The sequence below is a fragment of the Hyposmocoma kahamanoa genome, unplaced genomic scaffold, assembly GCF_003589595.1.
Source record: "Hyposmocoma kahamanoa isolate Upper Pololo Valley unplaced genomic scaffold, ASM358959v1 92, whole genome shotgun sequence".
Lineage (NCBI taxonomy): Eukaryota > Metazoa > Arthropoda > Insecta > Lepidoptera > Cosmopterigidae > Hyposmocoma > Hyposmocoma kahamanoa.
Window position 1 is genome coordinate 5,091,474 of NW_020654748.1, and position 25,850 is coordinate 5,117,323.

Genomic DNA, 25,850 nt, shown 5'->3' on the forward strand with positions numbered 1-25,850 from the left:
CTTGTCACGTGTACGAACGCAGTGGCAGTGGCACCTCAGATCTTTGCGATTCACAGCTGAGTGACACTGCAACTGTAATGAACAGGCGTGTCGCTTACCACCAGGCCCGCGACATTTTCGTCCCGTTACTTGGCATATTTAAAAAAAAATCGCTTATCATTCCAGCTGCTTTGAGTCTAGAGATGACAAATCTCCACGACGCGTGTCGACGCGCGAGTGTGAGTTGAGCCTTTGGCTTTTTGCACGAAAGCTTCCCCCTTTGACAAGAAAAAAATTCAAAGCCCACCACCACAAAAAATAATTAAAAACACGTACTTTCTATATTAACACAAAAAATCACAAGGAAATATATATATATACATTTCAGGTTTTACAGTATCAACCAGATTGCTACTGAGGCTTCTACCGATCGCCTAGGACTCTTCAGCGCCCACAGAGGGGCGGTAGGGACCACTTTGGGAAACTATATCTTAGCATATAGGGCGTAATATAATAAACACCAAACGTGTTGGCTATATGGCGTGATACGGAATTAAAAATCAATCAAATCTGTCTTCTAGTGACGTCAGCTCGGTGGATGAAGCACATAAAGAGATATGAAAGCCTGTGACCTCGTTTTTGGGCAATCTCTGTGATATCTCCCCACTTAACCGCAGGCCCTCAAGTGTCAGCTCCCACTACGTCAAAAGTTAGATATACTTAACAGATATTGATAAAAGTTTTGCCGTTATGTTTTATTGGCACAGTAGTGACATTAGAGACCACTTGGCTAGGGTGTAGGTACTTATTTGATAAGGAATCACATAGGGCTAATGGCATTTTTAGATAAAAAGATTGTTTTAATCCAAGTTTGGAAGTATGTTTACACGGCGGCGTTAAGTAAAGGAATTAGTATACTGTATTTATGTGTGTATTCACGTTAGTTATTATATATTAAATATTTTTTTAAAGTGTCGGTATTTTAACCGACTTCAAAAAAGGAGGAGGTTCTCAATTCGACAGTATTTTTTTTTGTATATATGTTACGCGATAACTCCGACATTAGTAAACCGATTGTGATGGTTCTTTTTTTATTGTAAAGAGGTACCCTCTTTACAATTTAAAAAAGTCAGTAGAGGTTCCATTTCAATTTAAAGAAAATATTCTACATGTAAGGGTGGCAAAGTAGGGGATGAATCCGGTTTCGCGCACTTTCCGGTAACCGATTTCAATAAAACTTGGCAAATAGGTGTAATTCCACGAACTTTTGAGGTCGGTTTTTTTGAACTCTTTACTGAGATTACTCTTTTTGTTTTATTCATTTGTTAAGTTTATTATTTTTCTCCCTCCTTCTCTCTTGCACAGTGTTGCCCGCTTTTGACCTTTGTTCTCACTGCCTTGGATTGGCTGAGAGAGATCTATTATAGAGTTATGTCCACTTTTGCTCATTTTTCCTGTAATAAATTTTTTTGTTGTATTTTGTGCAATAAAGAATATATATATATATATATAAAAGAACGAACCTAAGGATCGTGGCATGAGGCATTTTGCCCAGGATTGCCATGACTTGGGCTAAATTTTATTATCTTTCGGTAGGAGCCGCCAGCATTCTGTTCGCCGGGGGCTTTAACGAGATAAACTGAAAGCTTCTGAGCGAGAAGTTTTAGCTTTGGCCCCAGGGATACAGAGTTTAAAACCGCAAAAGGGCCTAGCTGAAGTTAACGTACCTGAGCCTTTTACAGTTCTCTATTGCTCCAGGGACGAAACCCATGGACCAACATTTACCTTTTTTTTATAAAATCAAGTGACGGGATGAACAGGTCGTGTGCCCGATGGTAAGTTACACGTCGGTCCATATGTCTCATGTCAGTGCCTCTCTGAGGTTTAAATCGCAAAGATCTGATTGACACTGCGTCTGTCACCTTGAAACATAAGTTGACAAGTCCCATGTGCCCGTAATTTCACCAGCATCCTTACCCTTCAAAACCGGAACACAGTAATGCTAGGCGGCAGAAATAGGTAAGGTGGCAGTACTTCCCGGGACGAACTCTTTCACAAGGAGCTTTGTTTGAGCAAGAACATTCGTTGTTTATCGCGCCAGATACGATTCAGCTTTTTCTTTAACAATCTGTCTAATGAATTAGACGTTATATAGATTTCGAGGCTTTCATGGTTATTCACTAAACGATTATCACTAATTTCAGGCATCTTACCACGGTATGACTTCTATTTATTTTCCCGATGTTTCGGAACGGTTACACGCTCCATGGTCACAGTTTGGCTGAACAGCGGCAGATGACAGCTTTAAGAGCAGACATATCTATCTACCTTTTGCGCTGTCGACGACTACTACCTTCATCGCGATTTGTTGTGGCGTTACCATTGTCACACATTTTTATCCCACAAACCACACTCAGGGTCGTATTCCAGAACTCTACTCAATGCTCAAGTCAGGATTTGAGCAGACTTGAGTATGATTTCAAGCACTGGAAATACGACTCTAATGGCAAGGACTTGAGTATGATTTCTAGTGCTTTGAATCATACTCAAGTCCTGACTTGAGCATTGAGTAGAGTTCTAGAATACGACTCTCACTGTATCCACACGCGAAACTGAACTCGAGGTGTTTTTGTGTTTATTACTGCACGCACTAAGGACCGGATTCCATGCACTGGACAGTTTAAAACCATCGTCACGGTTAAATGTTTTGTACTTCGTGATTTCGATGACTTCTCGTACCAACCGTGGTATGTAGTGACATTCTGTCGACAGTACCTGGGGGCTATGAAACTCGATCCACAGGTCAGTGTCAGTCTGTGCGAGATGTTGTGCTACAGCTGACTTCTGTGCAACATTGTTTTTTACTGCTCGGATGTGTTACTTCATACAGTCGACAATTGTCAGTTTAGTCTGACCGATATACGAGCTCCCACAACTACAGGTCACTTTATAGACTATTGTAAAGGAAGGTGGTATTTTGGTGAACGTAACATGTTTCCTTTTTTTGGTTAACGGGGTGAAAACAGTTTTTATGGAAAACTTCCTTAACAACCTGCCCATTTTATCTGTCACTCCTTGTACTTAGGGCAGAAAAACTGGTAGTCTCTGTACGTCAATTTGCTTTTTCCTTCTGTATATTGGTTTACATGTTTTTATTTCAATTCAATTCAATTCTTTATTGCATTTACCATAATGTTACAAGGATGACAATGGCTTAAAGCTAAGGTAACAGCGCATAATATTTCGTATCCATTCTGTCGCAAAACTGTCTTAACGTGCTCCTGTTCCTGTGGCAGGTGGGGTACATCACAAAGGTCATATGCTCTATTGGTTAATGACCTGACGACCGAATGTAGGTGTTTTTGAAATAAAAAAGGCCGCTATTCTACAGAATTCTATATTATATTCTATAGAAAGCCATCGATATTTTACTAAAAGTTAGTTTTAAAACAATTTGAGTTTTTCTATAATTTTATATTTACCGCGATAGTCGTTTTAATAAACAGAATAACTTTTAAAAATCAATTGAAAAATTTGTGCATACTACTACCACTTAGGTGAGTGGTATATCCCGACAATGTATGTTTTAATGTATAAATTGCATATGACGAAATAATTAGGTACATACGTATTACAAGTCTGCCGGAATCTTTTATTTCAAAACTTGTAAAACAGGAAATATTCATATGGCAATCTCAATTTCTCAACTCTCCGTACTGAACAATTTTTATACTTTATAATTATGCAAATAATAATGTTCATTTTAAAAGCAAGCTCAAAGGGCACAACCGACTTCAATATTCAGATTGTTTACTATAATTATAATATATGTATATACATACACTAATAACAAAGAATTTTACTTTGTAATGTACGGAACTGTGCCCTTATTATGTAGTTCAATTACAATATTTTTTTATAATATCAAGTGACAGGACGAACAAGTCATGCGCCTGATGATAAGCTACACGCCTGTCCATAACAGTTGCAGTGCCACTCAAATCTTTAAATCGCAAAGACATGAGAAGCACTGCCACTGCGCCCGTCACCCTGAGACATAAGTTGATAAGTTCCATGTGCCTGTAATTTGACCATCACCCTTACCCTTCAAAACTGTTACTGCGTTCCGGTTGGTGCTGACATTACTGCTTGGCGGCAGAAATAGATAAGGTGGCAGTACTACCCTGGACGAACTCTTTCCCAAGGAGCTCTACTGCTAATAACATTTACTACAATAATTATAATAACACAATTAGGTACACCTTAATACAATTGTGCCCTATAGTTGTAGTTATGAGTCAAGTATTAAAAGTCACTTTTAAATTAGTTCTGGCCTTTATATGCAGTTTTTATATATATATATATATATTTTTTTTTTTTTTTTTTTCAACTAACTTAAAAGAAAAAATTAAGGGATTACTAAATATGCTGATTAAAATACAATGTAAGTTTCGGTATAAAACATGTGGTATATATATCGAGTTCTTAGGTTTTCGCGATAGTTACACATAGGAAATGAAACTATTTTTCCGGATTTAAATCGCGTATATTTGTTTTTTCAAACAAACCGACGTTTCGGGCGCTTTACAGGTCCCATGGTCACGGTGGACCAGGTTTGTTTGAAAAAATAAATATACGCGATTTAAATCCGGAAAAATAGTTTCATTTCCTATGTGGTATGTATTTATAATATAAATAAACTACTTAATATCAAATATGTATTTTGACCATTCTTTTTATCAGAATAATCTAAAAAATATTTACACACATTTGTCGACGAATTTAAAATTTGTTGCTCGTGCCTTATTTCTTTCCTCTGAAGGCAGAATAATTCTTTATAATATAACAAATATGATATTTTTCATGTGCATAATGTTAAAAATCACCACTACCTACCAAGACCATTTATTCCAATCACGGCACGTGTTGCTACAACAAATTTCAATTTACCTGTTTGTTATTTTCGCATCATCATAATGTATATTACAATTACTACATTTTTCGTTAAATCTATCATCTTCTTTTCCAGAGCAACCTGCCCATCATCTCTCTTCCATACATGGGAAACTTTACTCCAAGAGGTTGAAGCTGATGTAGTCGGCTACAGCAATGCGTCAGCAGCTCTGGAGAGGAATGTGGCTACACCACTCATAGACAGAACCTTCCATTTGAAAGTGCAGGCTCGAAAAGTTTTCGCTCATCGAGAAGGATGCGAGCTTATACTGGCAAAGGCTGATGATCAGCTTTTAAAGGTAAGAAAACCATTCATCCTTTCTTCTGTATGTACAATTTACATAATATACATTTCGCCGCTTTTAGATTGCCTTTCCACGAGAGGTATGCGACATAGAGAGTCGATGTGCGAGGAAAAAATCCACCAATAGGATTACTTCATTTTCCTAGCCTCACTTAGCGTAGCTCCGGTGGAAAATGCGATAGATGTGGGCGAGGAATGTGTGCAAAACGGTGCAGGAAACTAGAGCTACTGCAACTATGCACTAACTGACACTCACCATGGTGGGGTGGTTACCCGTACCCTGCCCTCGCATAGCTGAAAAGAGTCCGTAACGCTTCTTCGAACCGCGCCCCTGCACATCCTCTCACCACCTAGCTACCTCGCACAGCTTTGGTGGAAAACGTCACAACGTTTCAAAGCGCCACTACTCTAATGGAAAGGCAGCCATAGAATAGTGGCCTAAATTAATTTTTTTAAATGACCATGAGTGACATTATCTCATTATTTAATTTATTACTCTTGAAGTACTAAAGATAATAAATAATAAATAACCAAGTATAATTAATAAGGCACACGCTCATAGCCCCGCACTAGGCCAACCCTGTATCATGCCGTGGACACACACATAGACAATCACAAATTAAACCCAAACTCACGAGAGAAATAAATGTAGGCCATAGAAATATTTCTCCCGGCCCGGAAATCCAACCCGCAACTTCAGCGTGACAGACCAGCATGGTAACCATTTGGCTACGCAGGCAGTTAAGAGGCAGTAATGGTCTGGTCAGGCCTGAAAAATAATGGTAACATTCAACTTTATAGCCTCAAACATTGTTTCTAATTGTTTTAATGTGTAACAATTTACAAATATAATTTACAAAAACCGGTCGTTATAAGGTTACATTTCTACTAAACTTTTTTGTTTTTATTTGACCTAACAACAATTAAGTCATTTTCACCAACAAAACAAGATGTTATGGCCTTATCAAGATTAAACCGTTTTAATTATAAAAGACAGACAACTATCGCGTTTGTAAAAATTTAATCATCAATAAATCATTTTCGAAACGAAAGCGGGTCAATTGCTAATCCGTCACTTTTTCACGAAGAGCGGTGGCATGTTGTCTTTGCAGATCCAGATTCAATACTAAATGCGACGTTTACATACCAACGCGGGAGTGGAATCCCAAACTTAATATAAAAGTGACCCTTATAGTGCGACTGTGCCATTGGAGCTTTAATGAGTCAGTTCCAGATTAACAACCTCATGATTGAATGATGATAATAGTAGCAGTAGTGCTCCTTGTAAATGAATTCATCCAGGGTACTGGATACTTACCTACTTCTGCCGCCAAGCAGTAATGTCAGCATTACTATGTTCCGATTTTGAAGGGTGCTAGTGAAATTACTGGCACATGGGACTTGTCAACTTACGTCTCAGGGTGACGGGAGCAGTAGCAATGCTTCTCGTGTCTTTGCGATTTAAACATCTTAGTGGGACTGCAACTGTTATGGACAGGCGTGTACCTTGCCATCAGGTGCACGACTTGTTCGTCCTGTCACTTGATATTATCAAAAAAATTAAGTTGTTTTACGGTATAAGCTCAGTTTTTATTTATTTTTTATTTAGGTCCATTTCATTCTAAAGGTGTGAGCTGTATTAAGAATGAACAAAATTTATTAGCAGTAAGACACCGAGATTTTCATTGGTTAAGATAATTAATCACATTACTTCATTATACAAACGATTCTTCGACTACCTACACATGCCAGATACGCTTCAGCTTTTTTACACCATCTTCTTCATGAATTAGACTCAACTCACACTGGCGCAGAGTCGAAGCGTAGCGATGTGTCACGTTTTTCGCCTATAGCATATTCATCTCTATTCTCCTTTTATTATGGTGCAAATTTGCGTTATTCAACTATGAAATCGACGCTTGTGTAAAGTCGACAACTTCCTTTACTCGCGCAGTGATGCGTCTGACGCCGTCCACACAAGACACATAGCACAGTGCCGAACTACGACGAGACGAGTGCGCGAAAATTGATGAAGACGAAAAATTAATTTAGTTAATCCAAAAATATGGATATCTACATATATGTATATAACATAATAATCATAAAAATATCTTGAGCCCCGGCTTAAACCGTTACTACAAAATGTTTTGAATTCGCCAAGTATACGTCTTTTCTTCCATAGCCCGTGAATGCAAAATTTCCGTTTTCTTTTTCTCCCTTCAGCTTCTGATATAATTTCAGTTTCTTCCTCTTCAACTATAGATATAAGAGCAATTATAATAAGGTCGATATCAACCATTGTATACTGTCGAACACGAGCGCCATTCACGAATGTTCAAAAGTCTCTGAACTGGACCAGCACTGTGATCCGAGCGTGCTAACGCGAGCGTCGCCGCGTGTCGTCACGCGTCGCCATACATTGTAGTTGAAAAGCAGCACGAGACGCGACGCTTCGCACTCTGTGCCAGTGTGAGTTGAGCCTTACTTTTTGAGACAGGTCGCTATTCCAGAAAACCATCGTTTTGTCCTCATCTTGTTGACGAGAGTATTAATGCTTACTTTTATTGGCCTTTCTAATAGTCACATTTCCCTGACCTTTACAACACTTAACTCTAATCAGTACCTTCCACAGGTTTGAAAACTTGAAGGGAGTTAACCCCGCAACATTTTCATAAATAATGTTTCATAATAAAGTTCTAACATTTAATTATTGAATGAATAAAATAAACTTTGTCCAACAGTCTAAATCACAACTCAATTAATTTGTAACTCAATATCGGGCTTCGAAATTAAATTTCACACAAAGTTTTCGACTAGCTAAAGAGAAGAATTTGTAACTTCTTGTTATTAAGAATAAAAATGGTGCGTGCACTATTATTAAATATTTTTATGGCGAATATTAAATTTAAATTTAATAATATCCTAGTCTACAATAGCTTGTAGACCAGTGCCCATTTTTTCCTACCAAATCGAATCTATAAAATCAATGGATCTATTGGGAGAAATTTGTCAGCGTCATGACATACGTAAGATACAAAGTTGAATGTTCACACCATTGATGAATGGTGTGTTGACACTACCACAGATATTTAAAACTGTAACTTTTTGTAAAAATTGACCGTCGAGCCCTTGAAAAATACACATTCCCTAAACACAATTAGTAGCTGTCACGTTAAACGTGAAGTAAAAACGAACATAAATTTGTATTCATGCTGTGTGAACGTACAAAATCCTAAATTCTATTCTGAATAAAATATTAGCGTTTGAGTTTGCAAGTCAAAGCCAAACTGCTACCGAATTCAGTCTTGTACCGAATATCTCGAAGCAATGATGTTAAAATTGATAGCATATTCTATTAATGCACACGAAAAGATGTGCTAGAAATTCTTAAGAGTGAAACGTTAAATTTTAAGCTAATACAACATCCCCAATCCAAATGATGTGAAGGAAGTTATACTTTCTATGTATTATAATACTGTATAGGTATAACAATCAAAAACAGTGTTGGTGCTAGTCATACATTTTCGTCAACCATTTATTTATTTATTTATTTATTTAATCAATATTGCGAGTGGGCTCACAAAGCGTATCCAAAACACCCACAAGCTTAGGCAACATTACAAATTATTGATAAAGAATTGCGATACAATTAAAATAAAATAAAATAAAATTATAGATACAATTTAGCTTACAAATGTCAAAACCTTAACCTACTTAGTATCTAATTTCCTACACGTAAAAAGTCATTATTTAAAAATACCATCCATCTACCGTCCCGGACAAAGTAGGTAATGCCGAAGCGTTTAAATAATTCAAGAGCAGAATTCTACTGCAGACATCTTACATAATGCATTCTCGCATCAAGTCAGAATGTACCACGGTTGGATGTATGTATGAGCGTGTATCCGGGTTTTACCTTGTTTAGATACCGTAAAAGTTAAAACTAGAGCTTTCATCCCGTCTCGAAAATTTGGAAGTCTCCACAATTTTTCTGGCCTTTTAGATTCGAGACCGATGTTTTCAGTCTCGAGATTATCGAGATTTGTGACACTTAAAAAGCATTAAAAACGTTCTAAATCAACAATATTTTTTATTCTGGTAATACGGACATGGCAATAATGAAGAGTGGAGCTATCTGTGGCGAATAAAGAACGGTAGTAACAAAATTAGGTGTATCCTATTTGAAACTGTATTAAACGCCCTTTGTTTCTTACGTACAGAAAAGTAAAAATTTGTGTAAAGTGAAAAAGAAAAAATACTTTAATAAATCATTTCTCATTACATAATCTGAGTTACTAAAGAACTTTCAATGTTTTGACTGTCTAAATATATGGAAACTAGATATATCGGAATCTATAGGTACTTTTGAAATAGTCTGGAAAGTCTCGTTTTTCCCAAGATTTTCGAGACTGCACCGAATCTCGATATTTCTTCCTGAGACGTGAAAATATAGCGAGATTGAAAGCTCTAGTTAAAACCTTAGCCAGAAAGCCTTTTGATTTCAACGAGTAGCAGAAATGGTCTTCAAGTTACTACAATTCTGTCTTGTTTCAAAAATTACTGAAACTGCAGCTAACTTAATTTGAGTAGATACAACTCATGATAAAGAATATACCACCATTCACGTGTGTAGTTACGTCACTTTTGCTCGTCAATTAACAGCCTAAGGAAAATATATTTTTGTCTGACAAACAGCCTAAGGAAAATACATTTTTGTCTGACATGTCTTTGTGCTCACGCCAAGTCTGCGTGTTACTTAATAAAGCAGTAAAATTAACGAACTTTTGTGCAATTAAATGTTAATATCCCAGCCATATACCTTGCTTCTATATTTATATGGCGAACGGCAATGGAGTGGAATTCCCTGCCTGCAGACTTGAACGGTTTAACTTGGGACTTTTCAAGGCGAGAGTGAATAGGTATTTTTTAGGTGTAAATGCTCCATTATCGACCTCATCGTCACTTTCCTTTAGGTGAAATGGAGGTGAAATGTGTACAAATTTTTTAATTAAAAAAATCATAAAACTCTCGCATATCATTTTACTCTTACTTATTCTTCCACCAACGGTTGCCGTTACATTCCAGGAACATTTTTAAAATTTTCACATAAGTATTTAACAAAACGCTATGTTTTTGGTTTTCAATCGAAAACACAGATCGTAAATATACAATACAACTATACATTATATATTAATAACTATATATTATCGTTAAAATTATATTAAAACAACCCACATCGACTATTTCCAATGTTCTTTTAATAAAATCCAGACCTCTTAAATATAACAAAAATTTCGTATTTTTTTAAAAACGTTTTAGGATTTTCTCTAAAAATATCCGGTTGTTTTATTGTATTATTATGCTAATGTATATTCTGACATTTATCAAGTTATAGTAAATATTTTGGTATAATATTTCTCTTCCAACTGTTCCAGTTCACAATAGCTGTTTTTGTCAATTTAATTTTGTTATATAATTTTTTGCCTTTTCAATTTCGAAAACCCTTATTCCTGACATGTTATTTGTAACACTCAACATCTATATTAATAAGACTATCGTAAATTCAGACTCGAGATCAAAATCTTGCTTAAGTCTTGTTTAATAATATTTTTTGATTGCGTATCAGTTACGCAATATTTCTAAGATACTTAAAAGCTAAGTTATTAAAATCCTAGACAATGAAATGTAGGGTAATAAGGCTCCATATATGAGAAGATTCGTCCTCACAATCCGTCGTTTTAGACTGAACCATCGTTTCGAGCTCTTTACAGCTCTTTAAGTGGTTTATTGACATTCAGCGCCGAAATAGTTGCTAATTTGGGCCAGGTTACGATCACAGAACAATAAGTACAGTACAAGTGGTTAGTTAGTGTCCGACGCGTGCCAATTATAGGTCTCGAAAGACCTACTTGAGCTCAGTCCGCCAATTCCGCCTTCGTATGGTATGGTTGTGTCATTCTTTCGCGCAAATTCTCTAAAATCGTAGAGAAAAGCCTTAATGTGCTGTTTTAGAGTGCAAAAATGATAGCTGCACCAAAAATATTGCCCTTAGTAATATTTCAAATCATCGGTAAGTCTTATTTTAATACATTTTCAGATTTCTGATTATATCTATTCATTCATATGTTAATTGTTCGTTGTAGTCCAGTTACTGGCTGCAAGATGGCAGCATGAAGAATAAAATTTCAATACAAAATCAAAACATCGTAACTTGCAATATAGGTATTGAACTTTTAACGATATAGCTACTGTGTAAAGTTTGAATTATATTAACAATCCAGATTTTTCCAGAGAGAATTTGTTACATCTTTTTAAATTAGAAACTATGGGCAATCATTATCAAGATTTCATATTGTTTATCATTTTGTTTGTGTGCGTTTTGGCGACATTGGTTTCGATAATAATCGAGATTGGCACTTCCGTTGTTTTTTTTTTCTTGCATGGTTACAATCGTTCTTAATTTTATAAGTTAGCATAAATATTATTAAATAATACCACGTCGGCGAAGTAAAGAAAACATTTATTGGAACGCCAAAATTTTACTTATTAGTAGAGACATGCTAAGAAGTAAGACTTAAATGGATTCTAAAACAAAACTCAGACGAAATTAAAAGCAGGTGAATTTCTCATAATAAATTTATTTTGTTTTTCCAGCGATGACATGTAAAATCTCATCTTTAAGAGAAGATTTCCATTCGCGTGTAGAGTTCTGTATATAAGTTTATAGCTCTGTGCAATCAGGTATGCGGTCTCTGCGAGCTGAATGGATCCCGCTCCAGTTTCAAAAATAGAGCCAGTTTAAGCCTCTGTCTACTGATTCATCCAGCTGTATTTAAATATTTTATAACATGCTATACAAAGTTGCTAGAATTATATATGAGTTTGAACCGTTAATTGGAGCTATGCTACAAACATACTTGTTTAAAAGAAATCAACTGAAATACAGAAAAATCTAAAGGCAGGAATAAAGTGTTTACTTGAAACTTCATATAATTTTCTTGAGGTGAAGCGAAACAACAACTTGGTCGTCTCTGTTTGTCAGGTCTTACGCGGCGAGTTGAATGAGTTGGATTGTCCTGCACTTCTGAGGCAACTTGTAAGGTTATTTGTCCCAGACGTCCCTAAAATAATTCTCAGAGTGCGACGTCGTGAACCATTCGCAGTGCTTTCGGCGCGTACAGTATCGCATAGGAACATCACTGCCGCTCCGTGGCCTCATAATGCCCAACGAACTCTTGGCATCGCCACCGAAGTGTAATCTGCTTGTGTGGCGATTGGTGGCATTTGCGTTCTAAATGCTTGAGATTCTGTGATATGATGGATGCTAGAGAATCGAGTATATTATTGTAAATCGTATATATATTTTTTATCGTATTGTCATATGATTGTCATTGTTTTCGTAATTAGTGTCGTTTTTACGATGTTTTAGTTCTTAACTGTAATACCGTGTAAATAAATTTACAAAATAATAAACTAAAAAAAATATAGAAATGGACGTGTAAATAAAACTGCCACGTCTCGGAGTTGGCTTGATATAGAGTGTTTAATCAAGGCGTGAAGTATGTGCTACCTTTAAGCACATAGTTCACGCCTTTACCCCGTCAGGGTAGGCAGAAACAACAGCCTTCCATTTGTTACGATCCTAACATTTTTTAGTAGCAGAAAAGCTCCTTGTGAAAGAGTTCGTCTCGGAAACTATTGCCGCCTTACCTATTTTTGCTACAATAGCAGTAATATGGGCATTACTGCGTTCCGGTTTAGAAGGGTGAGGATGCTACTGAAATTACAGGCACATGTGACTTGTGAACTTATGTCTCCGGGTGACGGTCGCAGTTGAAGTGCCCTTAAGATCTTTGCGATTTAAAGCTCTGAGTGGCACTGCAACTGTTATGGATAGGCGTGTCGCTTAACATCAGGCGCACGACTTGTTCGTCCCGTCACTTGGTATTATAAAAAAAACACATTTATTGCCTTAATAACACACGTCGGTGCTTTTAAACATGCTCATCGGAAAGGGTACTCCTGGCCTTTCTTTAGGAAGTCCTCAATTTGGTCGTGGTAATTGTCGGACTTTACCAACTTGTCGTCTCGCTCTCGCCTTGCAATTTGTTTGGTAAATCTTCTTTCATTCATTCTTTCTATATGTCCGAATCATCTAAGCATCCTTTTCTCGGTCTTAGTTTATTTATAGGACACATTATGACAATAGACAATGACAACAGATATTTATAGTTAGTCTACATATTACAGCGGTTACACACGGTTACGTTTAGCAACGCGTCTGCAGCAATTCAGTCGCGATGCAGTTGTCCCGTCTACCGTCTACCTTTAATTTATTTATTTTCGCTCAAAACAAAACATTGTGCATAACCCTTAATATCTTGACTTGATAAATTTGCCTTCTACCGACAAATGGTCCGAATATGAATGTTCGATATAAATTTTATTTACTTTAAAGATAAATAACGAAACAAAACGAAAATTATTTCGAAAATTTCATGTTTGATATCCAACAATATACATTTAATACTTCTTATAACAACGTTTTCTAAACACTAAAAGCGAATTAAGCAACGTATATTATTTGCGGCTCTAACAAGTCCATGAATTAATAATATTTTCGCTTAATTAACAAATTGCTTTCACGGCATAAATATACCTTATTGCTTTTATGATAAATGAATTGACTATCATAATTTATAAAACATTTTTGTATTGTACATGAGCACCATATTGTTTACCTAAAGGCCCATTTAGATGGAGAGAGTTTCTCGCACGCTTCGTGACGAAAACTCGTAGGCGATTATCGTAAGCAATAATCGCCATAAGATTATCGCATAATAATGTTTACATTCAGGTAAGAACTAAAATCTCTCGCCTACGATTATGTCATACGAGATTCGCAAGCAACTTAATCGCCTCCTCGACTGTTTACACAGTGAAATATGTAGTAAGGAGATTCTTGCTTACGAGTTTTCGACTTGTCTAAACACGATCTCGTATGACATTTCTTCAAGTTCATACGATTATCGTACAAATCGGTTCGAATCGTTTTGAGTGCGAGAATCGCCATTCGAGTTCAGTGATTACTGCGGTATTGACTATGGACATATCGAAATGACGCAAGAATCATTCAAATTTGGAACTGCTTATAATATTAAGTTCATTGCATTGTAGAGAAATACCTATACATTTTTTATTTTTTTCAAATTTTATAACATTTCTTAATCCAAATTTTTTTTTCGTTCTCGTTTCATTAATTCTTGTCTTAGAAAAGCAGTGACAATCAAACACCCTCGCGCACTGCACTCGTGGTAGAAACGGCTGGCACAGAAACTCGAAATACGATTTTTGCTTTCGAGTTCTGTGTACACGGAGACGTTCAATATTGAAAGGCGAGGCGATTATCGCTCACGTGGACGGTCGATAATCGCAAATGTTTAGATGTGGAAAGTTTTTTATATTCTTTCGATAATCGTATCTTCGAGACAAGAAACTCTCTCCATCTAAATGGGCCTTAACAGTAGGGCTAGCACGATAAGGCGCAACTAGCGCGAGAGCGACTGTACCATAGATATACTATATCTATGGACTGTACGGTGCAATATTGTGTTTATGTAGCATTTTACGCATTCATGCGACATTTAGTTATATTTTATGTTTAGTACACAATCAGCCATCGCGCAGTGTACTCATTTCAGACCTATCAAATGTATCATTATTAGATGTAATCAGAACTGATAAACATTCTTAACAATTATTATACTATCATTTGTAAATGTATGTAACACCGTACAGCGACATAAAGCGTGAGATACAGATTCTCGCATAGAGATCTCGCGCTCTCGCGCAAGTCGCACCTTATCGTGCTAACCCTACTGGTATATTTGTGTAGAAATAAACAGATTACAAACATTTTAATTGCACGGGAAACAAATAAAATGGCTAATAGGATCATATAAACACAAACTCAAAGAACACTTCTTGTCGCAAAATTAATAATAACATAATATGTTTAGATTATAATATATAAATATGGATCTTAGTATATTAAGTTTACGTTGTAAAGTTGCCTGCTTTTCGATATTGTACAGAATATATCCCGAAAAGTATGCGATGGAATTGCACGGCTTAATGTCGGTTTTCACTTTCCATCATCAGGGGACAGAAGTAGGCTGGAGTTCCATCACTGAGTTGTAAATATTCCAAGGATTCGCAAGAACGTTAGACTTCCACATTTTTTTGGAGACCAGATAGTTAGACAGATAGATAGAGAGATAGATAGATAGACCATAAGTGTGTAATAGGTATTTTTTTAGGTGTATGCTCCATCGTCGACCTCACTGTCACGTTCCATCAGGTTACATGGAGGTCAAATGCACTTTTTTATTATTAAAAAATATAGATGTTTAATCATATTCATAATGTAATGTACATAATTATCAGTGTATATATATACCTATATCATTTACATTTATGTATATTCACTACCATTCTCATTATATAAAAGGTTTTTCAACAAGAACTTTGTTTTGTAAATCAAAATAAAACAATAAATTTAGATGACAATAATTGAGAAAAATCTGAGTTGGATTCATATACAACCCATCACGCCGATCTTCCAATTGAATAGGCAGTGCCTTTAAACTTGCGGGTTGCTACAATCCTGACAAAACTTTTCCGTGTTCTCCATTCGCATCTGGCTTTTCACACACTTATCTGTTCCGGATACTTTTGTGTGTACTTTCCTCAATCTGGAATTTAGAAATCGGTCCTTAAGGGCTTAAGTAATTTAGTTATCAATACTGAGTGACGTCGCCAATTTAATTTCTTTTAAAGACCTCTGTGGAATCTTTTCAAAAATCTTGCTGACCTTAGGTGCCTTAGAATCCCTTAGGCTTCTTCTTCTTACCGTATCGATATATCGACAAGCATTGTAACGTATGCCACGTTACAATGCTTGTCATCGTGAAAGGATTTGCCAGTACAGGAAAATAATGGTACGTCGTAAGGGGATGTTGCTTACGTGCACCCCAATGGCTTACACTGTATGGCAAAAACGAGAACACTATTTATGCCATGTTCCTTTTATTCCAGAGCCGTCAAGAATACCGTCAAGCGTTCCTCAACTACTGCATCGCCCCGAACCCGGCTGCGTTGGCTACTTACTATGACTCGCATAACAACTATGTGCAGCAGCTGACGGCCACCAACGCCATGCTTGATCAATATCATAAACACACACTGCCTACTATATTACAGGTGAGTGATTGATCTAAAAATGAATGATAGATGGAATGGGCATAATGAAATCTATGCCAATTGCGTAATGTACAAACTAGATACGATACGGCAGCCATGGGCATTTCCGAGATTGCTCGAGACTCCTCAAACAGACGCGCCGCCTGTTTTTTGTCTCGTATCTAAGAAGTTTGTATATTACACAGTTGACATAGAGTCAGAGTTATGCCATAGTTAAAAAATTCGTTTCCAATAGGTTCTGCGACAATATAAATTAAGCTTTAAGGTGACTTCCCACGACCTGGATGTCAAACGCGCCGATTTGTACGGGCGAGGTCGCAAAACGAACGAGTCAGGACGGCCTCGGGCCAATCCACGTGGCAGCGCGTATTCGAGTTTGTATAGACCAGTGATTCCCAAAGTGGTCCAGGTGGACCCCCAGGGGTCCACGGGAGACTTGCTGGGGGTCTACGTAGGCGTGAACAAAAAATGGGGGTCCATAAGATGTTAATGGGGGTCCACGAAAAATTATCTGCTTTTGATAGTAAAGAGCAAAAATGTAAGCATAGTTTTATAAGGGCCTACCTACATTGTTTTAAGTACATAACTAAGCAGATAATATTTTAATAAGGCAAGCGACTTTTACTTGTCCAAACTTGCGTATTCGATATTACGTACAATTTCGTGTACGTACATGTACAGACTTGCAAAGCGCTATCCGCCCGACAATGCTTAATGCTTGTTCAGACATGAACTTGATCACCACTATAAATACTTGATGCCAAAGGCAAACTCATTCATTTGTTTCCGGAATTTCGAAAAAAAGGTTTGAGATAATTTATATCAGTGTTTGTTAGTGCCGGAGAAAAGTAAGTAAATACCTTTTTTTTTGTTATAGTACTTATGTATTTTGTTTACGTGTACTAGTCGGTTGATCACAACTGCTTGTATAGATAGGTAACTTAGGAACTTACAGATATTTTAATTGTCCTCTTTCGATTTGAAGACAAACACAGCACGTTTTATTCAATTGTTTTTTCGCGAGAGAAGCACTGCCTCTCTAAAAAGGCCGAATAAGCAATAGCAATTAATTTTTCAATTTTTCTTGCAAATAACTACTAATTTTATAAAACAGTATAAAAAAGTCACGTTTTAACAATGAAGGCGCAGACAAAAAATACGCAAATACATCATTGATTTGATGAAATGTTAGTTATCGTTTTTATGGACAATTTTGGGATTTCGACTTTTATTTTTTCCCACACAAATATGATCAGTATTCGATACTGAGTACACCCATTTTTATTTGTACTATTAAAAATTAGTGGTAATTTAGGTACTTTAAAATTGATACCGTTTTGTGAAAAGTCCGTATTTGTCTTAGCGGTTATTAGTTGGCCCCTTAACAAGCCGTAATTCTATTTCTGCGTGCTGACAAAGACTGCGGTGTGATACCTATATTCAGAAAAAAACTTGGTTACTAAAACATTCTTTTTTACAGGTAAGGTAACTGACACGAAACATGGCTACAACAAAGAAAAAATGTCGACAATATAGTGTCGATTATTTGAAATATGGTTTTGTTCCATCAGAGGCAGACAAACAATTGCCCATGTGCCTATTATGCAACAAAGTTTTGAGCAATGACTCTATGAAACCATCAAAGCTCGAAGATCATCTAAAAAGGTGTCATACTGACAAAATAGGTAAAGATTTAAAATATTTTCAAACATTGAAGGAAAAATATGAAAAGAGACCCACCATGCACAGTATGTTCGCTTCAACATCTCAAAGTAACGATGACGGCTTGCGGGCATCTTACAATATCTCATTACTTATAGCAAAATCTGGAAAACCGCACACTATCGGAGAACAATTAATTTTACCCGCTGTTGAAGAGGTTTTAAAAACTGTTTTGCACAAATCTCCATTTGACGTACTAAAACGAATTCCATTAAGTAACAATACTGTTCAAAGACGCATTGATGAAATGAGCTCTGATATCGAAAGTTTTTTGTGCGATCTGCAAAAAACTCATTTTTCTATACAACTGGACGAGTCAACGTTACCCGGTAATGAAGCATTATTATTGGCATATGTCCGATTTATTATGGAGGAAGAAATTCACGAAGAATTGCTATTTGCCAGAACTTTAGAGACTGACACTAAAGGCGAATCAATATTTAATGTTCTGAGTAATTTTTTTACGGAAAAATCGATTCCATTTACAAACATTATTTCAGTGGCAACAGACGGAGCTCCTGCAATGGTCGGGCGATATCGTGGGTTTATAACTCATCTCAAAAGAATTATACCAGGACTTACAGCTATTCATTGCGTAATCCACCGACAACATCTTGTGGCAAAACATTTAAGTGACAGGTTGAACCGATCTCTTCATTTTGTAATAAAAGCTGTCAACAAAATCAGAAGCAATGCATTGAATACGCGTTTATTTGCTCAATTGTGCGATGAAAATGATGAAGACTTCCAACGACTGCTCTTACATACTGAAGTACGCTGGTTGTCGAAAGGCGCATGCTTAACGAGATTTTACTCTGTTTTCGATTCCGTATTAGAGTTCCTAGAAAGTAGAGATCCAGATTTAAAAGAAAACTTGATCAAATTCAAAGCAGACATTGCGTATTTGACAGATTTGTTTAAAAAATTTAATGATATCAACTTGTAGTTACAAGGGGACAGCCTGAATTTAATAAAAACAAAGGGGATAATTTCGGCTTTTCTTGGGAAATTGAAATTTATGAAGCAAAACATTAGTCGGCGCGAATTCTCTCAATTTCCAAACTTGTCGCAGGTAGAATGTATTGATGAGGATATCCATACCTACAGTCAACATTTAAGTGCCCTGCATGATGACTTTAAAACCAGGTTTGAAGATATGCTGACGATGGACATACCACCATGGATCATAAATCCATTTGAATTTGATGAAACGGAAGTGGCCAATGTTGTATTACAAGAGGAGCTGCTCGAGATAAGCACCAATGAGGAGCTGAAGGTGAAATTTAGAAAAGGCTACCAAACATTTTGGCTGTAAGCAGAAATACCCGAAAAATATCCTGGACTGTGGGAAATCGCAAAGAAATTTTTAATAGCTTTTCCCTCGTCATACCTTGTCGAAAGGAGTTTTAGTGCCGTTACAAACCTCTTAACAAAAAAAAGGAGCAAATTAAACATCACAGAGCGGGGGGATTTGCGATTATTGCTCACAAAAATAAAGCCAAACATTGATCGTTTGCTGACACTTCGTCAAATACATCCTTCCCATTAATTAAAATTATAACCTGAACCTATATTACCTTATTATTTTTTTCTTGTAATTCTATTCTTTTAATAAATAAAATGTTATAAAATGTACCATTTTTCGTTTTTATTTCACCTATCGGAATATAGGGACAGAACTCAAAAACGACACAATTTTTATTTTTTGGCGTCTTTAAGAATGTGGTAGAAATGTAGCAGCAGGGGGTCCACCGACACCAGTAAAATTTTGAAAGTGGTCCACGAGAAAAATAAGTTTGGGAACTACTGGTATAGACAGTTAGACCGCTCGCGCTCTCACGCCGCACCGCGAGGTTGAAGTGACCGACCAGCGGCGAATCCGAACAGGCCGCCACGCACTGTTATGCTCAGGCCACACAGAGGTGGCCGCGGGAGCGTTCCGGGGGCGGGAATTTTTGTTATGTGCGAGTTCATATGAACCCTGCTACACTAAAACGCGCGGTGGACGCCTCTGTACGGCCAGAGCATTAAGGCCCTCTTCCCACGGCAAACGGACACAAGCAATGGGAAGCGGCCCTTATATTATTATAACCGGTATAGCACACACACACACACACACATAGCCAATATAGCCAATACTGAATCTAGCTTTCAAATATTATAATATTTTTTTATTCTCAAAAGCAGCGTTTTTGTAATAATTGTCGCCGATTGTTCTTATTACTGAGTACAATAAAAAAAACCAATGAGCTTACTTTTCATACTTTAATTTTTTAATATATACACTGTTTTTTAATATATGCACTATTTGTAATTTTATAATTCAATAATTACATATTTAATTACCTAACATTATAACGAATGCAAGAATTTACTACATATCATTAACAACAATACAACAGGTAAATCAAAATAATCACAACAAGTAGTTGACATAACTGTGCTAATCGAGTACACTTATAAATGCTTAGAAGGTTTCCATAGTCTAAGTATAAATGTCATATTTTATGTAGCCGCTGGCGTAGCACAAATGATACTCGCGCAGCCATATAAAAAAAAGAAAGAAAGCGAACGCCGTGCTGTGATTGGCCGCGAACCGCGGTCACGTTATCGTGAAACCGAAGACTATTGACCGCTTCCGAATAATGATATCTAGTTTTCGTAAACTTGATGAAATTTAACATATCTTAGAATACCACCTATTTTCTTGCTACCTTTTTTCAAGTTAACTTCATCGAGTTACAAATTCAGCTACGCCTAAAAACGTGCTTCTCAGAATAACCAGTTGCGGTGACGCACGGAAGTTGCTTTTTCGATATTGTGACAATAGGTAATTTTAGAATCTGGTGCGTTTCGCAATGTTTAATTCTAATTCAAACAGTCAGACTTCCTTCTAATGAAATAGGGTGGCTTTCGCTAATAGATTTTCGATAATGATGGGGTACAGCTTATGCGTTCTTGTATGACAAAATTCCTTGGTGACCCGTTTAGATCTTGCAGGTTGTAATATTGTAAATGTTAGAATATGTACAAATGTTTATTTACAAAGAGTACCCCTAGAGTTTCCATTTCATTCTTTTCAGGGTAATCTGCCTTATGAATGAGTATTTTAATGAATTTTTAACCGATTTCAAAAAACGAGGAGGTTCACAATTCGTCTGAATTGTTTTTAGTATGTATGTTACGCGATAACTCCGCCATTTGTGAACCAATTTTGATGATTCTTTTTTTGTTGAAAAGAAGGTACCTCAGACATGGGCCCATTTAAATTTAAACTAAGAGTGGCAAACTAGGGCATGAATGACTTTTGAGTTCGGTTTTTTAACCGGAAGTTAGGTTATGTTTACCTATGATATAAGAATATATTTCAGTTTGAATTTAAGGCGGTACCTAGACAGGTTCTGCACAGACAGGAACCCTTATACTTCCCCTTCAAGTCCCATTATATTTTTCCACATTAAAAAAAACATCGAAAAATGAAGATGTGAGCGTCTAGCGCACGTACAACTCAAAACAAAACCATTCGTGGTTTTTTTTTAATGGAAACGAAGGAAAACAGAGATTTGGATAGAAAATTAAAAAGTTTTGCCTATTTGTGTTTTTGTTACAACTGTATTTAAATATTTTGCGTAAAAGTAAACATTTTACGGAATTTAGCTCCATTGGGAGTCGAATTGTTCTTTGAGAGTTGAAAATTTTTCACAAATAAACAGGTATTAACCTCATACAATTATTTCAAGATCCGGGCTTTATAATTATCGAACTATTTATAGTAATACGAGAAAAAATTTTTGAAATTCATTATTCGTGGGTTTAATTAGTATAGTTTTCAGCAGGATTTGAAGTGATAATTATCATTGTTAATCATCATGATAATTGTTACGATAATAATGCTTGATAAGTATACATTAAAATAAATCTTATTTATAAAATTAATTGGAACAACAAAATGCTACCACTAGTAACTTCGTGCTATGCGCTTGTGTCTGAGACGTATCCAATCGTGTATGGTGTCAATCTCAAAAAAATCACAATCTAAATGGTTACGCAATAGATTTTTCTTCATGTTCATTTATTTTTCTCATTGTTTATCATTTTTAGTCAAAAATTAAAGAGACAAAACTCTGTATCGGCATAGATAATTATCACATTTATGTCGGATAATTATCATTATCACAGAAAATAAATACCTTTATAAATTTTAAACCTGGTGTTCGGTACCGTAGACATTCCTCACTATACCAACCTACAAATTGTAATTCTATTAACAACAAACTATTCGGAACTACCAGCTAACTTCAAAGGTATCCCAATCAAGTGCATTTAGAACTAAATTAATTGATGGAATCAATGATATTAATTCAATATCAAGAGTTTTCAATCAAACTTCGCGAAACTAGTGATGGATAGACGTAGTACAAACTTTAACTGATGCTGGCTAGGGAATAGACGGAAAGGCAAAACAGCATAGGGTTGTTACTTCGGCTAAAGTCCGATTTGCAAAACTACGATAACACAAAGCGAGTACTTGGGAAGAGGACTGTTGAATGGATTTCGTTATTGTTCATAATTTGAAATTTTAGACAAAATTAGGAAGTGTTTTGAGCATGCTACCTCAATCAAGTAAGTATCTGGCTTTCCCATATTCCAACATAAATTAATTAATGTCCAAATGACTTTAACTCGTAACAAAAGTCAGGTGAGAAACTAGAAGCTTGAAGGAAACGGACAAGCAAAATTCAATTAACCTGTTTTCTCTTCTCGTTTTCGCTTCACAAAACTTTTGAAGGCAAGTTCGTGTACTTGTGGAATGACTTAGAGGCAACCCTATTTATAAACCCACAATTGAAAGAGCTGAATGCGACTGCAAGTCCAAACTAACTCAGATTTTTAATTAAACTCGCATTTAGGTGCAGTCGGGAAGCAATTTATTTCGGTAGCAATTGAAATTTCTTTAATTCATTCGTAAGAGTTCCGTGAGTCGTTTTTGAGGGCATAAAAAATATGTACGACGTATTATGAAACTCCTGGCTTCGTAACATCAAATGAAGTTTTGCCAGTGGAGCCAAGCTATCTGTTTCCCAAGAAACAAAAACTTAGTAGAGCGAAGTAACTTTCACGAGTTGGTAAAACAATCTAAGCAATAGAAACATAACACGCATAAAAAGAAAAAAGGCTCTGAAAATGTAATTATTCTACTTCATCATAATGCTTTACTTCCAACACCGAAAAGTGACAGTCAGACCATGTTTAAAAGCACTAGAGCTACTTGTCGGTGAGTTCATCCAGGGAAATTCTCATGTAAGTGACAATTGTCTTAATGAGAATAAAGTATTTTTGAATTCAAATACTGCCGCCTTACTATTTCTGCCGCCAAGCAGTAACGTGATATAATGTGAGTAAGAGCGCAATGGTAGTGCCCTCAGACTTTTACGATTTAAATCTCTGAATGGCACTGCAACTGCTATAGACAGGCGTGACGCTTACCACCAGGCGCACCGATTGTTCGTTCTGTCACTTGGTATCATGAAAAAAGATTTTGACAATATTCCATATAGATGATTTCATTCTACGTAACATATGGATGGCATATAGCATAGTTTTCCAAAGTGGGCCTAGGGGCCTCGGAAGCAATTGTGGGGGCGTTGATACTATCCAGGGGACCTACCATAACCTTTCCAAAAACAATCTTATTTCAATGTAAGCATAAAATAAGCTTATTGTAATATTACTCATTTTCGTACCCTGACAAACCTATCAACCAAGTAATGTATTATTGCTAAAGTGACTGAAAGAACAAAAGATTTCCCAATATTGACTATTCCTTACGGAAAGTAGAAAAGAAATAACGCTTTATGACCTGTATAATGCCATCTCCTTCTTTTTTGATGTTCCGAATCGTGTTATTGTAGTATAATGTTAAAGTACTTAATATTATTTACATTCAGAGAATTTTAACTGCCAAAAAAAGAAAAGTATGTAATAAAGAAATGTATTAAAATTACATTGTTTTCAATTCTTATTCCGCATTTTCATGAAGAAAAATAAATAAAACAAGCTGAGTCTTGATAGTCACGTTGTGAATTCGGAACCATAGTCTAGTATCAACTGTTAGTTTTGCCAAGGAGCATATAGATGGCGCTGTCTTAATTTTACGAAATAAACATTGCGTATTTTTATTTTACAAGAAATATTTTATATTTCCTATGTGCTATTAAATAAAAAATAAACAAAATATTGAAGAGATAATATATGTCAATAAATAAGTCAACTTAACTTTTAAACATTACTTGTAACTATTTTACGTTTTAAAACATTACGTTTAACTTTACGTCTAACTATTTTAAGATTACTAAATTTGACATAAGAGCAATATTACTTTAATGTCAAAGTCGCGTCTTAATACGAACTGAGTGAATAAATAGTCACAAAGCTGCTAATAAAACATCATAGTTTTAACATTACAAATAAGCTTTAAGCGCGTTATGGTACGAAAAGTCAATGTACGGTTAAAGTAATGTTGTTTTAAGAGGTTGTGGTAGGCCCCCAGGGGGAGCATTTGAAAAAAAAACTGAATTATCTATATAAACTACACGCTTAAATATAATTTTTTTCTTTTGATTTTTTTTGTTAACTTAATAAAAAAAAACGTTTTCAATTATTTTTTATTGTGGGTGGTGGTGGTTGTGGGCGGTCAACCAAAAAGTTTGGAAACCTATGGCATATTACTTTGTGCTATAGTATACTTACTATTATTATCGCGGCCTAGAACTTACACAAGTAGCCGCCATCCATGCTAAATCTATGGCCGCCATCCATTGACCTATTTGATAATTAAAAAAAAATTCCTTTATAAGTAAATTATTTAACTATAAAAAAAATCTAAGTTCCTATAATACTTCTCAGAGACGTTTTCCAGAACTCTACTCAATGTTCAGCCAGGACTTGAGTATGATTTCAAGCACTGGAAATACGTCTCTAGTGGCAAATGATTTCTAGTGCTTTAAATCATACTCAAGTCCTGACTTGAGCATTGAGTCGATTTCTAGAATACGACTCTCTGTGTATTCTATTGCTATCTAATTTAAATGATCTGTGTATATTAATTTGTCGAAATTTTTAATATAGTTTGTTTGTTATTTTGAGATTGCCGACAATACTTATAATTCTTGTGTTTAGAATGTAGAACACCCAAGTTCCAATAACGTAAATATGTGTTGTGAACACAGTGTTAATATTTCTAATAAGTAAAAAGCTGAATTATGCGTAGGATACGTTTGCCATCGCGTGGTAAAAGGACTTGCGAATCTGTATGAGGTGCTTGCTGAATGATGCCCAGGGTGCGCCAGTGTACAATTTGTACATCATTACGGGAAGGCTCCTTTCGTGCATCCCAGTAGGTATATATAGGTAGTGTTATTAATTTGCGCCTTTGTCTTCTGTTTCAGGAATTAGAAGAAATATTAACAGATGTTACATCAGCGGTCAGCGAGGCCATTTGCACTGGCGGGGAAATCATTACAGATAAGGTATTTTACAATACAATAAAACACAATACAAAAACGCCCAAAGAAACTACACAGACAAAGGAACAGAAGCACTAAAACAAGGTACAAAAGTAAGTTGCTAT

General features: G+C 36.0%; 1 protein-coding gene across 4 annotated transcripts in view; it reads left to right on the forward strand.

Moving 5' to 3' along the window:
- The window catches only part of LOC113236813, a 409,563-nt gene that overhangs the window by 306,219 nt on the left and 77,494 nt on the right, over positions 1–25,850 (forward strand). For all 4 annotated transcript variants that reach the window (XR_003310980.1, XM_026473010.1, XM_026473007.1 and 1 more), the window contains exons 5-7: positions 5,009–5,231; positions 16,334–16,498; positions 25,669–25,749. Coding sequence is in view for 3 of the 4 variants with exons in the window: in XM_026473010.1 (XP_026328795.1) it covers positions 5,009–5,231; positions 16,334–16,498; positions 25,669–25,749 (469 nt within the window). In the remaining variant the exon portion in view is untranslated. The remainder of the gene's footprint in view (positions 1–5,008; positions 5,232–16,333; positions 16,499–25,668; positions 25,750–25,850) is intronic.